General features: G+C 35.0%; 3 protein-coding genes and 1 pseudogene across 6 annotated transcripts; 2 read left to right on the forward strand and 2 right to left on the reverse strand.

Moving 5' to 3' along the window:
* The first annotated feature begins 401 nt into the window (after positions 1-401).
* LOC147402223 (uncharacterized) lies at positions 402-6924 on the forward strand. Of its 3 annotated transcripts, none has more exons than XM_086443798.1 (3): positions 402-556; positions 1428-1855; positions 4933-6924. In XM_086443798.1, the coding sequence occupies exons 1-3, from the start codon at positions 529-531 to the stop codon at positions 5674-5676; spliced, it is 1200 nt and encodes a 399-aa protein (XP_086299924.1). In that variant the 5' UTR covers positions 402-528; the 3' UTR covers positions 5677-6924. The 3 variants fall into 3 exon arrangements, with proteins under 3 accessions (XP_086299924.1, XP_086299925.1, XP_086299926.1); XM_086443799.1 differs by having other exon boundaries at positions 550-619; XM_086443800.1 differs by lacking the exon at positions 402-556 and adding an exon at positions 650-1336.
* Positions 6925-7071: 147 nt separating this feature from the next.
* LOC147402224 (uncharacterized) lies at positions 7072-9838 on the forward strand. 2 transcript variants are annotated; one of them, XM_086443802.1, is made up of 3 exons: positions 7072-7219; positions 7480-7700; positions 9300-9838. In XM_086443802.1, exons 2-3 carry the CDS (start codon positions 7509-7511, stop codon positions 9657-9659), a joined length of 552 nt encoding a protein of 183 aa, XP_086299928.1. In that variant the 5' UTR covers positions 7072-7219; positions 7480-7508; the 3' UTR covers positions 9660-9838. The 2 variants fall into 2 exon arrangements, with proteins under 2 accessions (XP_086299928.1, XP_086299927.1); XM_086443801.1 differs by having other exon boundaries at positions 7073-7269.
* Positions 9839-10117: 279 nt separating this feature from the next.
* Positions 10118-19498, reverse strand: LOC147402225 (guanine nucleotide-binding protein subunit gamma 1-like). Its single transcript, XM_086443804.1, has 4 exons — positions 19109-19498; positions 10746-10798; positions 10573-10617; positions 10118-10486 (listed from the first exon to the last, which is right to left on the reverse strand). The coding sequence occupies exons 1-4, from the start codon at positions 19238-19240 to the stop codon at positions 10402-10404; spliced, it is 315 nt and encodes a 104-aa protein (XP_086299930.1). The 5' UTR covers positions 19241-19498; the 3' UTR covers positions 10118-10401.
* A 2511-nt stretch (positions 19499-22009) lies between these two features.
* On the reverse strand, positions 22010-23896 carry LOC147402226 (ammonium transporter 2 member 5 pseudogene; annotated as a pseudogene).
* Positions 23897-24498: the final 602 nt, after the last annotated feature.

Genomic DNA, 24498 nt, shown 5'->3' on the forward strand with positions numbered 1-24498 from the left:
AACCTGACTTTGGAGTGAAGCACCAATTTAGCCACGTGGCTAATTGTGGGTTCATTTGGGCCCTCTATCACGTGTGTCACACAACTCTATCTGTTGTTGAAGTGGCACACCTCACACAGACTCCAAATTTTGATCTAATCCAGATTCCTCAAATTGCTATTTGCCACCTTTACGTGGGTCCCACACTAAACCATCAGAAATTATTGGAAGATGGTTAAAATCATAGATATCATAGTTTTCTACGCATTAACGGTCAGGATCGATCGATGTATACTTGACTCATATATATAGAGTTGTATTTTAATAGGAAAGGTAATAAAACATAGGAGGGTATGAACGTGATAAATGTTTAATACAAGGTGGTCTTAGTAATTTCGCAAAATGAGAAAATTAATTTGGTAATTATCTCTAATTAAAAGCAGATTTAGAATTTACTAAGATAAACTATTCATGTAAAAGAACAGCACACCATTCATCGAAAAGATGTGGTCATGAACACAACAAGCAACGTTGAATCCGTTTTCAACCATGATTCCTCTATTTGCATCCAACCCAGGTCAGTCCAATTAATTTTTCTTGAATTTTCAGTTTTTTTAGCAGTCAAAATGGCTGAAAATTTGTAAGTTTTATTCTTACATTTCAATATGTAGTTTTTTCCCTTACTTTTTGTTTAAATCCAAGAACTTATATGGGTAACTTTAGTTTTGGATGAAATCCTTGATTTTTGATGTTCTTTACGTTTCTCAATCATGGGTTGGTGTTCTTTTTGGAAGATATATAGTGATTTTTGATTGAGATGGTTGTTGGGTATTTATCAAATTGAGCTAAAATTGTGGTAGTTTTGATGCTTTGGTGGTTTTGATTTTTTGCATTATTCTTGTATTTTATTTTATTTGCTGATTTTACTAGTAAATAATTTATTTGTTAATATTATGGGTTTTCTCCAAGTTTGGTTTTGAACCAGTTATAGTTGAGTGTTTGGTGAATGGTTCTTGGTTTTGCTGTTTTTTTCTTTTTTTTTTCTTTGTTCTTTTTAACTTTTCAGAGGTTTATGGGTTCTTTTGAGTCAGATATATCTTTTCTTAGTTTGATTGTGTTTGAGATTTCTATCTAATTATATGTAAAAGCTATAGTATGAGCTAGTTTTGTCTATCAAACTCATAAGTTGGTAAAAATGTAAGATCATACTTTGCTTAGTGATTCTTAATTTGGGGTTCTTCGAAGAGATCTTGTGGTGCAAAGTCCAATTTTTTTGGGTATTTCTAAAGTTTGTTCTGGGAGGAATTCTTATTGTATGAGCTAGTTATCGGCGTTGGTGTTTCGATGCATTAAAAAAGTAGTTATTTTCTTTTGTTAAAATATTTTGAATCAAATAAGTTCTTATGTAGATTCCATTAACCGTTATACTGATTTATTTCATTAAGCAGAGTCAAGAGTAAGGGATTGTAGAATCATGAAGTTCAAAGAAGGCAATAATGTGGAGGTGTTGAGAAGAACAAAGGAGAAGTGTGGTGCTTGGTTTCCTGGTAAAATAATTTCAGCCAATGGAGATAAATACACTGTTAGATACGAGATGTTTCTAAATCGTGAAGGTGATCCAATTGTCGAAAATGTGTGGCGGGTAGATGTTAGGCCTCAGCCACCACCTTTGAAGGGAGAAGAAAAATGGGTACTTGGTGATATAGCTGAGGTGTTCGATATTCATTGTTGGAGGGTCGGGAAGATTGCAAAGGTTTTGAAGAATAATCGGTTTGTAATTAGACTTTTAGGGTCTATTCAGCTAAAAGAATTTCACAAATCTAGTCTAAGGATTCGGCAAGCTTGGCACAACAACAAGTGGGTTGTGATCGGGAAGGTACAGACCAAATTATCTTTATCGCCCAATGGCTAATATTATCATAGTCGTTCTTTATTTCTAATCAAGTTTATTTTCTCGGTTTGTTTCTGTAATTACTGTTTAATTTTGTCTAGAACACACTTATGGTTTTCAAATCAGGGTTTTGTTTTGTTTGTTGTGTGTTTGCTTACTTGCACAACTGGCCAAACAATCTCCACATGAATTGTTTTTTGTTTTATCTTCCCCTAAATAGTTTTATTAACTTTGATGAACTTAAAAGACTTCCCGGTGTTGATAGTCTTCCTGATAGGTCTTTTTTTATATATATAAAAAAAAAAGATTTACCCGGAAATTGTCCAAATTTGCTAGTCCCTCATTTTCCATTGTCAAGCCTCACAGTATGTTCTGTACTGGGTAGGAAGCCTCGGCGTATAGAGGTTCTTTAATTCTCTTAAATAAAACTTCGTGGAACATTATAGCATTATTCAAAGATTTATATCTTTTTATGACATTTTCATTTAAGTTAGTTATAAGCTTTGGTGCAAATTGAGGTAAAATATCATTATGGAGGTGGTATGAAATGTCTTAACTGAACATACAGCCTAAGGTAGAGTGGAATGGTGCATTAGGATTTATGCTGCTGACCCCAATGTTCGGGATAGGGAATGAGACGATGATGAAGATTATGATATCTATTGACACTTGGGAAGTCCAATAATTGTTTGAAAGGATTGAGATCATGGTGAAGAATTTGTGTTTAATGGAAACACGGTTGAGTCTTAGATTGGTTTTTCCTAAGTGGTTGATCACTCCCCCAGGACCTACACTTTGACCTATCAACCTATCAAGAGTGTCATGTATTTGTTTTCATTTCTCATGCAGGTATGTTTATGTTCTCTATATCACGTGTGGCTCAATTGTACCTATTTGTTAAGGACACTTCATTTTCTGGATCAGGCACCTTTTCGTATCCATGTGTTTCACTAGAACTCACTTCACTTCACCAAAGAAATTTTTGAATGATTCTATTGTCCATCATCTTATCTAAATACATTCTTGTGGCTAGGGTATGGTATTAATAGGATATAATTTTTTTGATGTTTGTTCAGTAAGGTGAACTTATTAGAGAGATAGATCTAACACTGCAGAGGAACTGTGAAATTCCATCGTAATTTTCAACTTCTAGCACATGTGGTAAATTTTGTTTGTTCTTGTTGCTCATGTTATATCGTCCCAAGGTTCAGCTCTGGGCTTGATTGCTTTTCTATGGTAGTCTTAGCAACTATCATCCAACCATTATTTCTGTTAAGAAAGCAATATCACATAAAAAGCCATTTGAATATGATCTTGACCTCTGAGTAGACTAATAAAAAGGTCTTGGTATTCTAAAGGAATTTCACAATGTTCCTTGGGGCACAATTCTTAGTAGGAGTAACTAGAGCCCCTCATGGGTTTATGGGTATCACAAAGTGATCATTGGTGGATATGGAGGAGAGGATTAAGTCCTTCAAGAACGTTGCCTGAAATCCTGATGATGAGTGTTTATTGTTATGTAAATTAATGTTTTTTAAAGTCTCATGGTTTGATGAAATTACCTTGGTTTGCACCCATTGAAATTTTTGTTTGACATGCATTTGTAATTGTAAACAACACGAAGCAACAAAACCTTATCCCAAAATTTTGCGTTTTTAATGCATTATGCCAGGTTGAAAATGCATATGGTTTTTTATAGACCTAAAGAAAGCATATGACAAAATACTTGGAGAGTTAATTTGTGATGGGTATTGGAAAAATGGAGTCCCAAATGGACAGATTTGAATATTAAGGACATGTACTTGTGACTAGGTGAGATCATGTAGAGAGGTGACAAATGAGTTCTCAGTTAAAATTGGTTTACACAAGAAATCGACCTAAAGTCTATTTTGTTTGTTTTAGTTATAAATGAAGTGATTGCTCATATTCAAGAGCATATTCCTTGATATATGTTTTTTTTGCAGATGATGTAGTATTAGTTAATGAGAATAGAGAGAAAAACAATGCAAAACTAGAATTATAGAGAGAGGCATTGGAGGCCAAGGGCTTTATGATAAGTAAAACCAAAATTGAGAATGTGGAGTGTAAATTTTGTACTAACATCCATGTGGAATGTACATTAAATATTGATGGTCTAAAAATACCCTAAAACGACCATTTGTGGTACCTCAATCAATTGTTGTACATAAGGATTGAGGTATTGAGGAGGATGTTGCCCATAGAATCAAAGTTGGATGGTTACAATGGATATGTGCTTCTGGAGTGCTATGTGATTGATGAATACCAATCCAAAAGTAAAATTTTATAAGACGACAATAAGACCAGCTATGGTTTATGGGATTGAAAGTTGGGGGAGTCCAGATGCACCATGTTAATAAATTGAGTGTAACAAAGATGAAGATGTTGAGATTGATGAGTGGAAATACTAGGAAAGTTAAAATTAGATTTATAAACTCATTTGAGAAAATTTGGGATTAGATCCAATAGGTAATAAACTTAGATAAAGTCAATTGAGATGGTTTGGGCACATTCAATAAAGGCCGATTACAGCCTTAGTTAGAAGGAATATACAAGTTGAAGGTTATAAAGGAGCGATAGGAAGGCCCAAAAGAACATGGATTTAGATACTAAAAGCGAATATGAACACACTTTCAAGAACAAAATGTAGATTTGGACAAAATTGAATGGAGGTACAGGAGTTGTTTAGCAACACCATAACAGTTTATGGATGTCCCAAAGTTCAATACGCGTAATATGTTAGGTGGGTTCCACTAATTTTGTTTGATTTGGGAATTCTAAGAAATCTTCATTTTTTCTGTGAAATTTATTTATATAATTTATTTAATTGTTAACGGAGTGATTTCTCTTTATTAGGATATGGTGTTCCTTGGTGGTATTTTCTCTAAAACTCATGTCTTATTGGCTTTCACAAAGATAGTAACTGTTGGATTTTCTGTTCATTTCTTATACCTTCTGGTTAAGTTTTACGTGTCCAATTTTAATCTCACATGTATTTGGGCTTCTCTTGTTGTTTTGAAGTTAATGAGTATATCTACTTGCAGGTTGGTGGAGATAAACTAATCGATAACAATATAATCCAAAATGGTTCAAAATATTCCCGAGCGTTGGGTTATGGGGTCCCACAACAAAGTATCCATGAAGAAACTTTTCCAAGAGGAAAAGGGGATCAAGAACAACTCAAGACTTTCCCCAATACGAGTACCTTGCAAATAAATCTTGACAACCGTTTCAATTCGTCACTCAACGATGCAGTAATGGGTTTAAGTGATCGGAAAAGAAAGACTACCATACAAGTGGGAGGATGCGTTTCTAACCCAAAAGCAAAAGTGGGTAAGAGATGCACAGTTGGATCTTCCGAAATGGACGAAACAGAGAAAAAAAACAATTATTCCTTGCACCCATTTTCCATTTTTCGGGTTTCTGAAGAGACTGACGAGTGCTCCGTTGCTAGTTGTAGTAGCACTGACTTGCCAGAATACACTACTCGAAATTCCCGTAAATCATTTAGGGATGTTGCTAATAGTTCTTTTGATGATGCTGAATCAATGTGTCCATCTGTATCGAGGAGAAAGTACTTACCTTCATGTACTGAAGACGAATCAGAAGCCAAAGTCCATAAACTAGAGTTACATGCATATAAAACAACCGTACAAGCTCTTTATGCTTCGGGTCCTTTAAGTTGGGAACAGGAATCTCTCTTGACAAATCTTCGGCTCTCTCTTAACATTTCAAATGAGGAACATCTTCTTCAGTTGAGGCAACTCTTATCTGCTCAAGTTCTTTGATCATCCCTACCAATGTTCGAATTTTCTACTTCGATCATCACTTGACACTTTTTGAAATGGTTGTCTTGTTTTATTTATTGATTTTGTTATGCTACGCGGCGAAGCAGGAACCATTTAGCAGGTTAGGGTAGATCAATTTTCAAATGAATTCTATGAGATATTCAGGCAATCGTTGATTGCCATCCAAATGTAAATGTTTGCAAAAAAAAAAAATCTAGTTTCTACTGTTTTAGTTATTTAGACCATCAAGCAGTCCATGCCCTGAATGTTAATTCGTGTAAATTTATGTTGCATTAATAAAATGTCTGCTTCTTTAGTTGTTATAGTTCTATGTTCAAGTAGTCTTAAATTTCTTGAAATAATTTTTTTTTTTTCTGTTCTATGTTTTCTTGAAATACATTTTGTTTGCTAGAAATTGAGATTATGAGATCAATTTACAATTGGAAATTGTTTTTTATTTAAAAGTTTCATTGCTGGTTTGCATGTGCTGACTATGAAGTGTTATGAGGCTTGAATATCTCTTGTAATATGTCTATTAAGTTGGTTAGTCTATGAGTGGTGATACCATGACTTGGGTTCAAAATTCCCCTTCACCTACTAATTACCAATCACTAATCTGGCCTTAGCTAGGACTGTCAATGGTTCGGGTTTTGACCTGATCCGGTCTGACATGGATCAGATTTGGATTTAGTAATTTAGTCCATTTAGGTATCAGGCCGGACTAAGCCTGTTTCACTATAGGATCGGGTTTTGGTTTTGAGTGTAAGCCTGTTAGACGGCCTGACCCGTTATATTATATTAAAATATATTGCATAATAATTTTTTTTTATCATAAAATATTATTGTATTTTATTGTATAAAATGAAATTAGTTTTGTCAAATCTAATTATAAAATATTATTTTAATCGATTTATTGTTATTTGGTATGCTTTTGGTAATTGATACAATAAAAAATAGTTTAAAATAGGTTTGGCCCGGCCCGCAAATGGCCTCAATATAGGTGGACAGGGCTTAGACTATGATTTCATTTCTTAAGCCCAGCCCCGCCTGGCCCGATATTTAGATGGGTTGAGTTCAGGTGAAGTTTTTAAAAAAGCCCAGTCCATTGACAGCCCTAACCTTGGCTACCACCCAAAAATGTAATTCAGATTTATTTTCCTTATCCGAAGCTTACCTGAAAATAAACTGATGGTTTAATGTTCAATAAAAAATATTTAATTTTTATTTAATTTTAATAAAATTATATTTTTTTAAAAAAATATTGATATTAGTTGACAAAAGCTTGGTCAATTAGTTTGACCTTCAACTCTGGATGGCGGGGCCGGATCTCACGTGCCATATTATTGTGGGTCCCACCATTAGCAACACGTAACCGACAACAGAAGATATAAAAAAGATTTCTTCTGTGAGGTTGGGGGAGAAGTTTCAGCTCCAAATAGGGTTTCTCTGGTTTCTATATTTTTCTCCTTCTCTTCGAAGCAAAAACCAGAGAAATCTTTCTCTCTCTCTCTCTCAGAGTCCCGCAAAGATCCGCCATTAAAGAGTAATTCAAGAACTCTCATCTCTTGCGTCGTCCCTCGTATCTAAACTTAGGTTTGGAATTAGATTCTGTTCGATTTCGATCTGTGTTTTATGTTGATTTGCACGTTTTTCTAGTAGAAATGAAGATCTTCTTTGATTGAATCATTTTTTCGATTTATATATGCGATTCATCATGATCTGAACTTTTTCTTTCCTAAATTAATACTTTTTTGGATTAAATTCTCTTGTTTGATGAGATTTCCTTGATTTTTTTTTCCTTAGATTGAAATCTGAGATCGATTTGATAGAAAATGGGGGCGTTTGCATCGAGATTCTGGTTTATGTTGTTTCCTGCGAAAGAGTATAAGATTGTGGTTGTAGGATTAGATAACGCTGGAAAGACGACGACGCTTTACAAATTGCATCTAGGAGAGGTTGTAACTACGCATCCTACAGTCGGGAGCAACGTAGAAGAACTTGTCTACAAGAACATTCGGTTTGAGGTGAGATTATCATTCTTGCTTGTTAGTATTGGTTTTCGAATAGTAAAATTCATGATTTTTATCTGTAATATATTTATCTGTTTATTGTAGCTTTGATTTTGTTGTATTTTTTGCTAGTTTGGAGGAACAATTGCTTGCCATATAAATAGAAAATCTTTAAATATCAGACCTTTATATCCATAAAAAAAGGAGAGGAATGTTTTAACTAATCGCTGATTCTCCATCTAAATTATAAGAACTTATGGTGCTTTTCCTTCTCATTGGAGTGATTTTTCAAAGACTTTCCATGGTAATGAAGGAGGGAACAAACAAACATACTTGGAGAGCTCATTAATGGAAATGAAGTAAGTGTACATGTCCTTGTAGTAACAAAAGCTACATTTTTTTAGAAAAAGTCTCATTTAAAATGCATCTCACACCTCTAACGATTAAAACAATAAAAAAAACTTGTCTTTTTCAAAAGATGCATTTTTTCGTTTTAAACACGCTTTCTTAAAACATAATAATAAGAACCAATTTTTTTTTGTTGGCCTATGATTAATTTTTATGGTCTTATGGTTGTTTGTGATTTAGTTCATAAATGTTATCTAATGTGGATTTTATAATAATGTCTTGATGTTATGGTTTTTAAATTTTTTTCAATATAGTGTCATTTTGCTCTAAAAGTGCATTGATGGTTGCACTTGTTTTTATCATAAAATGTATAATTATGTGTGTAAAAGTCTTGTTTTTCCCATTTTTTCCCGAAGTTTTCCCTTGCCGTTTTAAACCTGTATACTGACTTGGTGATTATGCATGTGCTAGCATGGATCTATCCTCTTTTCACATTTCGTTCGCTGCTTTGAATTCATTAAACTTAAAGCTCTAGATCAACTTTGTCAAAAGCACTTAGTATTTCAACTGAAATAATTAATTTCCATCTTTCCCAATAAACTATTTATAGACATTGTGTCAAAAAAAATGTGGGGGAAGTGACCTTGGTTGATGAATGGGGACCAACAATCCTTCACCGAAGCTGCTTTAACATTCGAAACAATGAAGATGGAAGGAAATATCTTTCTCCAAAGCACCCTGAATCTATCAGATCCCTACATGAAATATCATTCCACTTTCGAAATCATAAAGAACATTGGAGATGTTCATTCTTAAATTCATTTTCCTTCTCTTCCCACAATAGCTCCCAAATTAACCTTCTCCAATTCTCGTGTTAATATATATATATGTGCCGGCATGGTAAACAAGGATAGATAATAAATTTAAAGATTACAGATGGTGCTTAATTAAAGATTAATCATCTCTCTTGGATAAAAAACCGCATAACTATTTTTGACACGATTTCAAGTATGTACACGTGAAACGTTGATATTCCTGAAGCCTACATTTAGTTGAACACTTGTCACCCGCCAGAGTGTAACTGAAAACCATAGTCTCATTCTGTCAATATGGATGAATTTATTATTTGCTCTATCTGAGTTATTGCCATTTGGTTTCGCGGCCTGTGCATATAAGCTTTTCCTGATCAACACACATCTTTGTACTGTCAGTCAGAGAATATATGCTCTCTAGATCTATTCATTTATTTCTGATTTTGTTGATCAGGTATGGGATCTAGGCGGCCAAGAACGATTAAGGACGTCATGGGCAACATATTATCGTGGAACTCACGCAATTATAGCAGTGATCGACAGCACGGACAGAGCCAGGATTTCCATAATGAAAGATGAACTTTTCAGGCTGCTTCAACATGAGGATCTTGAACATTCCGTTATACTCGTATTTGCTAACAAGCAGGATCTCAAAGATGCCATGCCCCCAGCTGAGATCACTGACGCACTTTCACTCCACAGCATCAAGAACCATGACTGGCACATCCAAGCATGCTGCGCCCTCACCGGTGAAGGTTTATATGATGGTTTGGGATGGATCGCTCAGCGAGTCACCGGCAAGGCTACCAGTTAAAAAAGAGTGATCAACGGACAGTTATATCTTTACTTTTTTCCAGGAAAAAGTATTTTCATTCTTGAGTTTGTTGGAAGGTGGGTTGGGAAAATAGAAGCTTCCATCTATGTTTGTGGGATGCCTTCATGAGAGGGTGTGATTGTATTTTTATTTCAATTGGTTTAAAAAATGAATTCCTTGTCTATGTGTGCAATGGGAAAAGGCCTTCATGTGGAAACCATTTCTTGGAATTTTTTGGGGAAAATATTTTGCCGCGCCCAACTTTTTTTCTTATGAATATCTTAGCCATCAGTTGGAAACTGCATCAAATTATAACTTCGGGTCTGGATTTTGTTGAGGACCTGATCCGATGAATTCTTGGATGATCTGATAAAGATTGCATCAGATAAAATGAGAGAAAATATATAATATGTAGTTTAAATATATGAACTTTACTTGGTTTTGAATATCGAATCAGGTTTGACACAATTCAATTGTTATAAGATCAAATTTGGCGTACAAAAATGTTTTTTGTTGTTGCAATACAGGCTCTCTATTAAAAGAAACAATAAAAAGTATTTCCAGATCTCCATTGTTATTTGCAGATATCTATTCCTATAGATAACAAAGATTGAATTAACTAAAATTTCAAGCTTCGACAAATGGTCTATCATTCACTAAACTCTCAGGTATTTTCCAACTAGTCTGTAATGAAAGAAATATTCAGATGGTTGCAATGGTTAGATCTTGGAAACAATGAGAATTAGAGAAACCAACATCTGCAACCTCTTGAATCTTGGGGTCCTTCGAACCATCGATCCCATCCTGGGTTTATAGGGCCATTTGTACTGTCATATCGTATAAAACAAAAGAAATTAGTTGGGATTAACAGATCATTTTCTCGGGTTCAAAATAAGGATGAAAGAGTCATTACAATGGCAGCAGTGCATCCGGTCTGGTTTCTACATTAATCAGTAATCTGGCGGAAAGGAAAACAAAAGCAAATTCAGTCTCCAAATATAAAAAATGTCTCTAATCAAAAATCTAAAAGCCATGTAAAAGAGATGAAGTCTTATTTGGCTCTCTATGTTGCACTTCCACACTTACTCTTGGCATGCAGCTGAGACTTTTGCTGTTTTCTCTAGCTCTTCAAGCTCTTCCTGTGAATGAATTTTATGAAAAGATGTTACCCACCAGAAGTCAAGAATACTCATTCTAATCAATTTTTTTTTTTTTTTAATAACGATAAACTGACACCCCCCTCTGTCATACACCCCTAACGTCGCATGTGTTAGAACCATAGCTTTCCTCGGGATACACAACTGCACATGTTTATGGGGATGTGCCATTGTGTATCCCAAGGAAAAATCTATGGTTCTGGCATATGCTACGTCAGGCATGCATATCAGAGAGGAGAGGGAGGAGTCAGAAAATCACTGACTTTTTTTTTTCCTAAAAAAAGCAACCATGGGTATTGCAATAGAATATATATATATATAGTGTGTGTGTGTGTATGGTGTGAGAGGCAATGAACAGTAACTCCCATCTCGTTACATAGAAATTCAGTAAATTATAAAAAATAAATTAAAAGGAAGCATGATTTGTTCTTGTAATGCTAACTAACATTATTTCTATTTACTTACATGACTTGCAGTCTTAAGCTGCTAACAATAGTAGGTAGTTTACAAATTTTCCCAGAAACAAGAAACACCATGTGTGAGTGGTGGGTGGGTTTGTTCTTCGAGAGATGCTAGTTTATGCATTTGATATTACCTAACTACATCTAGGTAAAATAGGCTAGGTCATTAGGGAAGTGTAATTGAATTGACAAGGTGGTGTGTTTGAATTCTAACCTTTGGAGCATATTTTCTCTAGGATCATTTTCTTGGCTTCGTTTTAGGTCATCTAGGACAGAAACCATAGGTTAGAAGAGGTAGCTTAGGTGAAGAACGTGATCTCAATAAAGATCTAATGTTTGTAGCTACGGTTATGAAAGTGGTATTAGAGATCAAGATTTACTGATTTAGAAAGAATTTGAAAGATGGTAGTGTTCAAGATAGAGCTGCATCAAATAGTCAAAGGCATCAGATGTCGAAAGAAATTGAAAATAGTTGTTGTAGATTCTAGAACAAGTTTTACAACACGTATATTGGCTTCTCAGTTAGATATTTTAGTAAAGAAAAATGCATCTTAGAAGTTAGCAACGTCTAGGTTTGATGACATTTGACAATGTGGACCTCATATGCTGATATCTATACGTTGTGGCAGGAGATGACTATTAATCTTTGATCCACAGCCATACCCGTTAAATACACCTATTGCTTTGGGTCTCACAAGTGTCCAAACCTAACATCACTTTGATAACGTGTACTAGTTAGAGCCCTCCCGAGAAATGAGACATCTATGTTAATCAGACACTAAAACACATGCCATACCCATGTTTTATACATAAACTCTTTTTAAGTGTAAAAGTACCCAACTACGAACTAACCATGACATACCTGAGATGTGTCTCTGCAGTACCCAAGTAACATCAGGAAACATAAAAAAGGGGGAATAAAGCTACAAAGAGAAAATGCAAAACCTCTGACTATATCCTAAAAATGAGATTTCTTTTTGTCAAAATTATTGACCCAACACCAGCACTAATGGAATTAAATGTGACTTTGGAGACGACCATTCCTGAAATGGCCTTTTCGTCATAAACAATTAGGTGAAAGTTAACACTTAGTGCATTGTTTTCAGATCAATTAATGACATCCTCATCATCATCAATGAAGCCTCATCCCAAGGATTTGGGGTTGACTAAATGAATCGTGTTCCTCCATTCAATTTTGCCCAGAGCCAGTTATGAAAGTGACTCATATCCACTTTCATTATCTCATCCACATTCTTTGGGGCTTTCCCCTTTTATTCTTATAGAACCTTCAATTTGTATATTCCTATAAACGGGGGATTTAATCGGCCTTTGTCGAACGTCATAAACCATCTCAATCAACTTTCTCTGAGCTACTCCCATATTTCCTCAAATGCGTACATTTAAAATTTAATCTTTCCGAGTCTCTCCACTCATCCATCTCAACAACCTCATATTTGCTACACACACTCAATCTATTAACGTCCTTAACCGCTAAACATTCAACTCCAGAAAGCATAGCTTTTTTTAATACCGAAAAGCATAGCTGGTTTTTTACAACCTTCTTTCTTATAGAATTTTCCTTTAAATTTGATTGGTATGTGTTGCTCACATAGAACTCCGTATGCGCACCTCCACTTTAACCATCCAACTTTGATTTTGTGGGCAACATCTTCCTCAATCTATCAATCCTTATGCATAATACACCCCAAGTACGGAAATACATAACACACTCAACATACTCGGTCTTGGTTTTAACTAATTCTAAATCCCTTGGACTTTAACAACACCTCTCTCTGTTATTCTAGCTTTGTGTTGACTACCTCTCTATACTCATCAACTAATACTACATCCTTATGCAAATAATATACACCAAGGCATGTGTTCTTGAGTATGAGCAGTTACTTCATTTATAGCTAGAGCAAACAAATATGGACTCAAAAGTCGATCCTTATGTATACCAATTGTACTAGGAGCTCATTTGTCTCCTCTATATTTGCTCTCATACTAGTCATAGACGTGTACATGTCCTTACTTATCTCAATATATTCGTTTGAGACATTTCTTTTCTAATACCAACCAAATTAACTCTCTAGGTACATTGTCATATGCTTTCTCTAGATAAATAAAAATCATGGAGGCAAAATTTTTTTGGAGATTCTTTCTTTTATCTCTATACTCTTCTATCATTTGTCATCGTAGAAAGATTGCCTCGATGGTTGAACTACCTGAGATAAAATCAAATTGGATCTCCAATATATTCATTTCTTGCCTAAAACTCTTTTTTTATGGGTAAGCTGGACTTGAAAACACGACTTTCAGAGTTGCTTTGCAATGTGTCAAACCAACTGTGCTATGGCTTTAAGCCCTTTTCTTAAACTTTGTTCGATCATTCTTTCATATCTTTTTATAATGTAACTCGTAAGTTAATACCTCGATAGTTGGTATAACTCTAAATGTCTCATTTATTCTTATATATAAGTACAATGATTCTTTCTCTGTAAGTACCAGGTGCAAAATGCTTCCACGTGTGAAGGCATTGGATGAAATTATAGAGAAATACTAGTCCAAGTCCAAATTGACTTTGAGACAAACTACAAGGCAACTTGTTCAGAGGTAAGGATGAGAGTAATCACAACTCAATTGTGTACGTACCTTGTGGACATAAAATTTGATGACAACAAATCTCTAAGAAAAATGTAGAGTAGTGGCAAATAAAGGTATGAAGACGAAGAAATGCATTTTAATATATATGCTTGTTAAACATTGCAAGAAAAGGAAGCCAATATTTAATTGAGAAACGATACAAAGATCCACAATTGCATAACTTCACAATCCAAGTTACCTTAGCCATGTACTATGCAAGTTAATATACGACTTTGGCATATTCTTAAAAGGGTTAAGTTCCCAAAATTTCTCAAGAAGGTTATAAAATATGTATTCTTGAATCAAAACTTTAAAAATCATTTTCCTAAATATGCAGTGTTTTTTGTGTACTACATTGCCAATGCCAAGCTTGGATAAAAAGGGATGCATCAGGTTGGCAATCAGCGTAAAAAAATGCCAACCTCTAGAATGAATCCTGATCAAACATTTCATTCCATTCATACTAGGCATTTCCCTGCAGCAACATGTAGCAACGGATCACGTTGCAATGAGTAGAGAAGGGTTAACTAGGGTGTCCTCTGCTTGGCTCTGGACAGAGTGGAACAGATGAACATGATTTGTTTTGTTGAACCTGGCCCTTTGGGATAAGGCCTTTTAATGGGCCTAAAAAATTGCTAAACACCGCTCCCTCTTGATCCCTCTTCTTTGGTCCTCCACAATGGCATGACTTTTTTCCCATTTGCCAGCCCTTTAGTATTTTGATAGTCCATTGTGTGTGATCTCAAAAGCGATGATGTACTAAACGTTTTTCTTACGTGAAATAACAGGAATTCTGCTTTTTTGGTTTAAAAAAAATAAAAAAAATTGAGACATTGCCAAGAGAAGGAGAGGATTACAAATTTTTATGTTTTTTGGGGTCCAAGATTCACCAATTTTGTTTTCAATTAGGCAATGATTGTAAGAAGGTTGTGCTGCTCTCTCTTTGTTTATACTTCTTCGGTTCGAGTAATGGCCGTTCATCACTATTCCCTGCTGTTTTATGCTTATTTCATAAGCTTTTCTAGGATAGTGTTACTTTAAAAAAAAATGTTTTGCAATTAAGTAAAATGAATGAAGTAATATTTATCTTTACAAGATATATGATATTAACGTCATATTAACTTATATATGTACGTGCATATAGACATGTATTTTTTGTCCCGAATTTTTTAATCAAAATTGAATTAAACATGAATTTAATAAATTGTATATCAATCATGCCTGCTTTATCTGATCATATTTTTTATTATATAGCCGAACGAACACCAGATTTTTTCCATACCGTCCTTATTGAAATATGCTGAATACTATATGGTTAAAAAACAACAACGCATACTCAGTCAAATACAAAACCAACAAAAGATTCAAGGAATCAGCTGGTTCAGGAATTACATAACTCCAAGGAAACAATCAAACCAGAAATGCTTGGGTAGAATAGAAGACAAATGAGTTCACAATCTAGATAACATGAAAGTTGTAGAGTATCAGAAGTGATTGATGAGACAACATGTTTCGGACACATCCAAACAACAGCTAAAATTCATATCTTGTTTGGAAGATTAAATGTTTTAAGTTGATATTCACCTATAATGCTCTCTTTTGGAATGCTTTTCAAGAAGATAAATGGAAGCAATAAATCTTCTGTTAGGTTTGTGGGTTATATATATATATAACAATGTTACTGCAGCTGCGGCATTGATGAGAAGTTGCACAAAAGGATTTAGATCTATATTTATAAAGTACGGAAGTGGATAAAAAATTGATAAATATCTGTGACGATTACTATACCAGTCCAAAAGCATTCATCTCCTCCACAACAGTTTTCTTCCAGTTTTATATGGGCTAGAGCCATGGGAGGTTTTTGGCTTCTTTTAACAAAGAAGTTGAGAGAAAGCCTTTATTAGGAGACTAGGGAAGCTCATCACCGTTACGGCATGCACACTTTCTTTTCCAGAATCTGCATTAGTAGTTTAGTAGTATGCCAACACAACTCTATCCTTAAACTTGACCTCTTTTTCCTTGGTCACTCATCTAGAAGACTAGGGAAGCCCTTTTTTTAAGTTTGATTGCTATGTACATGGAATACCAATTGAAGATGTTATCTCAAGTACAACCCCTCAGTAACCCCTCTATTTGCTGATACAAAATGAGTTTCTCATCCTCAAGAAACATCTTCTTCATACCCCCAATAACATCAACCTAAAAGAGTTAGATTTTTTCATGTCTCATTTCCTCAAGGAAGTGACCACACAACCTGACATCTAAGAGCAAGATACCCTTCCTTAACCCAATAAAGTGCAGGGAAGGTTAATATCTAGAATTAACTTTTTCTCGATCTGTATTTATGGGGTTGAAAACTAAGAGTGGAAATTTCCACACAGCCTACAGTCTGAAATAGTGGTACTCACATGCCATCCAGCAACAATCCTCTATGCTCTCCAAAGCCATCTCTCATTGAATACATTTTTCTTGGCCATCAGCAACGCTTCTATAGAAACTAGACTGAGAGAACTGGTAACAGAGTAAAATGAAGTCCACTTGTTTTTTTCACGAACATCATCTAAGAAGCCTGACGACTGAATCAAGTTGAATTAAGCAGCCCTCTTTGGAGAGAAATGGTGTTTTATTAATTATGGATGATTTACAACCTTGAGAAGGGATTAAATAGAAGAAAACTATCAGTCCTAATCTAGAATGGAATATATCTACATCCTAATCTTAATATCAAATATCCTATCTTAAAAAGGGATGAGATACAACCCTTAATGTATGGTGTACCTCACATATAACTTATTAGTTTACGATGCATTCTCAATCACCCTCCCACAATTGTATGTTCCTTTAAATAAGGAACATGCAATTGGTTATATGTAATATTATCCATTGCTCACATTGGTTGAATGGCTGACATAGCCAGAAAATGTCCATCGTAGTGGTGGTGATCAATTGACCATTGCATATCTGCAAAGCTCATCACTGCCACATCCAGCTCATCTTGAAGATTGTGATGTAGACAACCTATTAGATTAGGTCATCAAGATCTCTCCCAAGGGCATTTGATTGGATTGTTCAGCTTGATTATATCTTGATGATGATGAGAAGTAGAGATCATCGGATTGAAAATATTTTATATTATTGAGGGAGGTTGAAATTGTTGAATAGGTGAGGGTTTTATTTTTTGAATGAAAGGAGGAAAAAAAGTCTAATGGAAATGAAAGTCGGATGGCAATGAGAGATGGATTGCAAAATCCATATGGATTCGGCAAGACAATGACTGATCCGATCGTAGGATTAGAGCTGCCATGGCTCCAATAGCATGTACAGAATGGAGTTCCATTAATTCTTGATGATTTACAATAACACTAAGACAGGTTTAATTATAGGAAAAATAGCAATTAATCCTAATCTAGAAAGGAATATATATATATATATAGATTTTATTCTTACTCTCATTGTGAAATATCCTAATCTTGGATGAGATACACCCATAAAGTTATGGTGTATCTCATGAAAACCTTATTATAATGCATACGATGCACATCAATTGTATATTTCCTATCACCCATCCGTTGTGCAATTTCACCTCAGGACTGAGGAAATTGACAACTTCTTCCCAACCAGGCAAATACAACACCCATAGTAGTAAAAGATGGTCGCCCTTGATCCAATGAAATTCTAGTTTCCGTTCATCAATAAAAAGCTTTTGTGCATTAATTCAAATCAAACTATCCATGGAAATGATTCTTAGTGGCTTAAATCTCCGAATTCAAGTCAATGACGAACTCATAAGGCTACTCCCCTGGTTCAAAATTATAATAAGTTAAATTACAATCCATAAACTTTATAGTTTGAGTGAGGCTTTAGTGTCCGGAAGCATTAATGACATACTCAGAGCAACTCTAACGCACTTGGACTCTCGTTCCGTATTCTTTCCCAACTATCGTTATATAGAGCCAAAGCCCTCCAAAAGAGCTCCAATGCACTTGGGCTCTCTACTTTGAAATTTTCTAGAGAAAGAAAGTGCGAGAGACAAAAGAAGATAGTGGATTTCTCTCTCTACTTGTTGGCGGTAAAAAATGATAGCAATTGTGACACATCTTACTGTAGCTGAATTTGTGGAGAGTATTTTTGCTAGTACGGTTGGAGTGAGGACCTCTTGAATAGGCAAAATGACTCTCCACAATAAAATACCTAGCAGAGATGCCTTACAGATATGCCTATTTGCGTTGGAGTTGCTCTAAGTGGGGCCCACATGATTTTAAATGGATTTTATATATTCATTTCGTAGCTACTTTTAACATTAGTTGTGATCTATTCACCAATACTTATTTATTTTGGATAGTTTTTTCTCGAATTTTATTGCTATTTATTATTTTTACATATTTAATGGGATATGTGGGATCATTGGATTTCACAATAAGATTTTCCGTTCTCTAAAGGAGATGAGAGAAGAGAAGTCCTCTTAATATTCCAAAAACTCACAAGATAGAGAGATTCAAAGAATTGAACAAAAGATTTATTAGGTTCAATCATTTCAATGTTTTTTTTCCTCTCTTCAAAACCGCCACAACCCTAATGGGCTCAACAACTACACCCAAGTGGGGGAAACTAGCATCTTAAGGAGATCGTATTAAACATGTGCCTCAATGTCTTCACTAACAAAAAAAAGATAACTTTTTCTATCATTTTTATTTAAATTTATTTCGCAAAGTAATCCATATTGGGCCGTGTACATGCCTCGGGACTTCTAAAATTTCCCAATGGAAGGTTTTTGCTAATTTATTTTCTATCTAAATTTAGATAATTATAAAAAATAAAAATAAAAGGTTTAATTTTTCTATGAGTATTTGAGATGCATGTTACTCCTAAAGAATTTAGAGAATTAACCTCTTAATTTTGTAATTTCTATTATGGTTGAATTCATCTTAGATTAATCCCGCACAGTTTACTTCATATTATTCGAACATAAACAAATAAATATTTCTTCCAAATTCACAAAAGTATCCCAAAAAGGAAAAAAAAAAATCCAAAATAAAAACAACAAAAAGTATATAGGCGGATTCAAATTCAAAATGGAAAATTTCGATTTCTTTCTCATCGATTAGATCAGTTCGTCAAACTTTCAGAATCTTGAAATAGAAATCAATATATAGAGAGAAATCGAGAGAGAGAGAGAGAAAGAACTGACCTCCAAGAATCTAGTTTCCTGTTCGAGGCGCTTCAATTCAGCGAGAAACCGATGCTTCCCTCGCGTATCAGTTGCGATCCCCAAAGTAAGTTGGTGATCGATCGATGATGCAGTTTCAGACTCCGTCGCCATGAAACCCTACCTTACACTTCCGATTCGATTAGTAATTCAAACTAAACCTAAGAGAAACACAGAAACCAATCTCTACGACACCAACAACGACAACGAAGACGCCATTAATGGAACAGGTAATCGCTCGAAGAACTAAAAGAGAATCATCTCATCTCATCTCATCGAGAGAACGATCAAATTTCAAATCTCGCCAAGAATCTGAAACTCAAAAGTTGTTTGTTTTTGCTGTTAGTCTTGAAAGCTGTTTTTCTTTCTATGATTCCTTTTGGACGCTTTGGTCATGTAGAGTAAATTTTTGCTGTCTCACTTACTTCGAAATTTGAAACATCCATCGCCATCTCCAATTGCCACGTCATAATTTTCTTGTTGAACGTTAGTCATTGGCCCCCACACACACCAACAAATTTTGAAAGAGTCGTGCCGAGTAATTCAACTTGACCACGTCTGGGACATTGGTGTGCACATAACCATAAATGCTCCTCACTCGAATCTCAATGAAAAGTATCTATGGTTTTATCGATACATCAACATCAGCATTTTTCATTTTGAAATCTTCTAATAATCTTTTGTGGTGTGCCATTGACTCCTTCGTAGAAATTTTTAAATGATGTTTAGAAGAAAAAGAGTGTGATGAGATTCGATAAGTCAATTACAAGAATTCAGATTTGATTAATTATATCTTATAATCGACTTTGTCAACAATCCATTATCGATCACCTTTTATGTGCTGAGGTATATTGATTAAAAGATGACGATATTTTTTGTGTGCCGCAGATCGAGTTTCTGAATTTTCAAATCATTCTTCCTCTTTATTTTTCCAATTTTTTGTTTTTTAAGCTTTCACATATATATATATATAGGGTAGCGTTCAAGGGCAAACTTTTTAGCAAACTTTTTGGCAAAACATTTTTCAAAACATGGGTTAGAGGTTTTGGAATGGGCTGATTTTTGGTGAGGATGATCTCTACGGTGAGGAGATCATCCTCACCAAAAATCAGCCCATTCCAAAACTTCTAACCCATGTTTACAAGCTGAAAAATTGTGGACCGTCCACTTTTTGTAAACTGTTTTTGATGGGGTTAGAAGTTTTGGAATGTGCTGATTTTTGGTGATGATGATCTCCTCACCGTAGAGATCATCCTCACAAAAAATCAGCCCATTCCAAAATCTCTAACTCATGTTTTGAAAAATGTTTTGCCAAAAAGTTTGCTAAAAAGTTGGCCATTGAACGCCCCCCATATATATATATATATATATAGGGTCACGTTATTACGACCCCCTTTTGGACCCCCTTTGCGACACACCTTTTTGTCTTATATGGGCAAAAAGGTTGGAATGGGCTGATTTTTTGTGAGGATGATCTCTATGGTGAGGGGATCATCCTCGAAAAAAATCATCCCATTCCAAAACTTCTAACCCCATCAAAATTGATTTACAAAAATTGGACGGTCTATAATTTTTCAACAAAAATCGGACGGTCTAGAAGTTTTGGAATGGGATGATTTTTTGCCAGGATGATCCCCTCACCATAGAGATCATCCTCACAAAAAATCAGCCCATTCCAAACCTTTTTGCCCATATAAGACAAAAAGGTGTGTCGCAAAGGGGGTCCAAAAGGGGGTCGTAATAACGTGACCCATATATATATATATATATATATTAATATGAAAACATCCTTCCAAAGGTGCAATGTAGACAAGAAGAGAGACTGAATACATAAATACTATTATTTAATCATATTTTAGAAGAAAAATTCAAATTCTCAAAAATATGATTAATTAAATGTGCAAGTCATCTAAGACCTCAGTAATCGAATAAATTAAAAGGTTAGAGAAAATTGACTAATAAAAAATATGGAATCTAGTTGGTTGAATATTAAATCCCTGATAAAACATCAATTTAAATAGGTTGAAATGTTTTATTTTGGTCGTTGAATTTTGTTTTATTAATTGGGATTTCGTATTTTTTTAATCAAGTAGTTTTGCTGAGTCAATGGATCTTGACCCATACTTAAAATGCATTTACAATCTTCACTCGGTCTATACTTGGTCGATGTGGCACGTGCACAAGGAAAAAGATCTACAATTTTGTGCACGTGCCATGTTGACCGAGTGAAAATTTTCAAGTTAGATCATCATTAGTCTTATAAATAACCATAGTAATCAAATTAATAAAAAATTTCGAGTTGGATGCGATGATTTGTAAAGACAATAGTTAAATGTTTCAATTTTATAAAAGGTAATTTTTCAAATTTTAATAAATTATTTTTTAATTATTTAAGTTGAAATTTCATTTTGAAACACAATCTTTTGAAATATTTTTAATTATCTTTTGTAATTAATGGGGACAACATTAAATTTCAATTCAACGTTAAAGAGTTAATATTTAGATTATAGAATTTAATCTCATAGTCTTCGCATCACTAGCTTGAACTTGCAGGTTCGATCTTAGCATGCTTCGAACAAATTTTCTTTTCGTTTAACAGTTTCAATAATGCTAATTTTCAAGATACGATTAATTAACATAAGCTCACACTTCCTTCTCTTTTTCCATTCTATAAATATTTTTAATGTGATCTTACTCCTTTGTATATTTTAGTAATATTTCTTCCATTTTTGTAATCGCGATAAAACAAAACCAAATCCGAGAAATTTCAATTGATTATTGCAAATATTAGTTCATAAAACTCCTAACTAGTAACAAATAGTTATAATTTAAACATAGAGGCCTCGAGCTTATGTAGAACATCGTCACCAATTTCAATTTCAATTAATCTCTCAGGCTATGTTTCGAGTACTCGAGCTTCTCCTCATCGTCCCACAAAGCATAAGCCTCTTCACCATGTACGGCATTGTCGCCAATTTGCAACTCCTCGTCACTCAGTCGAAGAGGAGTAACTAACCTTATAAGCAAACATATTAAGCTCGTGGTAACGATATTCAAGACAATTATGAAAACAATTCCTCCTAATTGAACGGTCATTTGGCGAAATCCAGCAGTGGTTCGGCCAGTTTGGAACCCGTAAGCGAGCCCAATATATCTCTCCAAATTATCGGAAAAGAAGAGTTTGTTGAGGTTGGGTTTGGCGAAAAAGCCCGTTAGAATGCCACCCAAGCATCCAGCGACCGCGTGTGTGTGGAAGACGGCCATGGTGTCATCGACTTCCTGTAACATATTGATCTTCTTGTGGAGGACCATCATGCTGTACCATGGAATGCTTCCTGACATTATCCCCATGAGAATGGCAGCCCAACATTCCACAACTCCTGTTCAAGGGTATTTTTGGAATTAAGTTACATCTACATAGACCCATTTCATCATTTTCTAGGAATTATTCAAAGGATTTGGGTTTGGCCCAAGACTTATTTCCTATGTTTAAGTTTCGACCGAAAGGGTAGTTTAGTCATTTTCACCTGCCGCGGGGGTGATACAAACTAGGCCTGTGATCAACCCCTGTACAGCTCCAATAATGGATGGCTTTCCGTAGAAGAGGACGTCGAGCAAGATCCAGACGAGTAAACTGGTAGCAGCGCACACATGGGTGTTAATGATGGCTAGTGATGCATCGATGCTGACTACGTAAGGATCACCACCGTTGAATCCAGTCCAACCCATCCAAAGTAGGCCCGCCCCAGCAAGCATTAGAAGGATGTTATTTGGTGGGAACCTCTCTCTATCCTTATACATTCTAGGCCCAACCTTCACAATTGATCCATAATTTGAATATAGTTGTCTAGATTATAATTTTCCAAGTTTTCGAATGCTTCGGTCAGTAAAAGAAAAATCGAAATATTCATCAAAATGGAATGAAACATTCATTTTTTTTTAATGAAACATTCTCAAAGTAATTATAAAGTTATAAAATGTCTTAAACGATATGTATCACCCTTTCCATGTCAAGAAGAATCTATAAATCCTTCATTTTTATTTTCAAAAAATAATTCATTTTTCTCTCAAAATACTACCTTGTTTTTAAGGTTTGAAAGCCGAAACAAAGAGAATCTAAAGGTTGAAGAACGGAGACAAGGACATTTAGTTCATTTGATTAATATTTCTTAGTATACTTACCCAATAAGCAGCAGTGAATCCAGCAACACCAGATGAGAGGTGAATGACATAGCCACCTGAATAATCGATAATTCCCATCTTAAACAACCATCCGTGAGGACACCATAGACTAAACGCACCGACAGTGTAGGAAAACGTAAGCCATAGAGGTACAAACAACATCCAAGCATAGAAATTCATCCTCCCTAGTAGTGCACCAGCGATCAAAATCAATGTTATTGCTGCGAACACAAATTGAAAGAACACCATAGTAGCGTTAGGAAACATCCCCGAGAAGGCCGGTGCAAGAAGAAATTTTTGATCTAAAGACAACCCAGGCTTTCCTAAGAAAAACACCATTGTTTCACCGAAAGACATTTTGAATCCCCACCCAACCCAACAAACTAGGACGGCCGCAAAGGCATAAAGGGCCATGAATGCAGAGTTCACAGCCCATTTCTTCTTGACAATGCTGCCATAGAGGATGACAAGCCCTGGGACACTTTGTAGACCGACTAGTGTAGCCGCGGTGAGTTGCCATGCATTGTCACCCTTGTTCATCCATTCAGGATTTGCTTCGTTAGGAATAAGGTTTGAAGGGTACGACATTTTTTCCGAGCTGACTTGGAAGAATTTAACTTTAAGAAGGACATATATGTAGAGTTGTTGTTGTTGTTGTTCCTCTTATCCATATGTACATGTTTATTTGTTAGGCACTTTGACATATAAGGTGAAGATGGTTTTGTTTTATAGGAGAGAAGGGACTGAGTTACTAATTCTAGCTGTTATTTGCTTGGATATGGTGTTTCTTTGTGATTTGCATTGGATGTTACGAAAATTTTGACTTCTTGTAGTTCGATTGAATTACTGGATTGCCCCTCACACTTTTTCTTTGTCATTATTGGATGAATCCTTAGTTAAAATCTATGTCTTAAAACTCGAATAATCAACTCAACTCGGATACCCAATGTACTGAATTAAGTTGATGACACATGATTTGACTCGGACAAATCAACTATATATGTATATACATGCACATATATATCATAAAATATTTTACTGTTTTGGGAATTTCTATGAAAATCTAAATATCTCAAGATCTAAGTCGTGAGCTACTAAGCTCTGGTATGTTTGAAACACACTTGATCTAGAGTCAACCATGAGTATATAATGAGATAATCATAAAGAGCAAAGTATAAAAATGGACTCAA

This window comes from Akebia trifoliata, chromosome 5 (assembly GCF_017979445.1).
Source record: "Akebia trifoliata isolate Shusen 1 chromosome 5, ASM1797944v1, whole genome shotgun sequence".
NCBI classification, from domain to species: Eukaryota; Viridiplantae; Streptophyta; class Magnoliopsida; order Ranunculales; family Lardizabalaceae; genus Akebia; species Akebia trifoliata.

Excerpts from the sequence above, each read along its gene's own strand:
- LOC147402223 (XM_086443798.1), top strand. The coding sequence starts at position 529 with ATGATTCCTCTATTTGCATCCAACCCAG. Across the intron at positions 557-1,427 it reads TCTATTTGCATCCAACCCAG|AGTCAAGAGTAAGGGATTGT; the intron begins GTCAGTCCAATT and ends TTCATTAAGCAG. Across the intron at positions 1,856-4,932 it reads AGTGGGTTGTGATCGGGAAG|GTTGGTGGAGATAAACTAAT; the intron begins GTACAGACCAAA and ends ATCTACTTGCAG.
- LOC147402224 (XM_086443802.1), top strand. The coding sequence starts at position 7,509 with ATGGGGGCGTTTGCATCGAGATTCTGGTTTATGTTGTTTCCTGCGAAA. Across the intron at positions 7,701-9,299 it reads ACAAGAACATTCGGTTTGAG|GTATGGGATCTAGGCGGCCA; the intron begins GTGAGATTATCA and ends TTTGTTGATCAG.
- LOC147402225 (XM_086443804.1), bottom strand. The coding sequence starts at position 19,240 with ATGGCGACGGAGTCTGAAACTGCATCATCGATCGATCACCAACTTACT. Across the intron at positions 10,618-10,745 it reads GTCTCAGCTGCATGCCAAGA|ATTACTGATTAATGTAGAAA; the intron begins GTAAGTGTGGAA and ends CCTTTCCGCCAG. Across the intron at positions 10,487-10,572 it reads CCGGATGCACTGCTGCCATT|TACAAATGGCCCTATAAACC; the intron begins GTAATGACTCTT and ends ACGATATGACAG.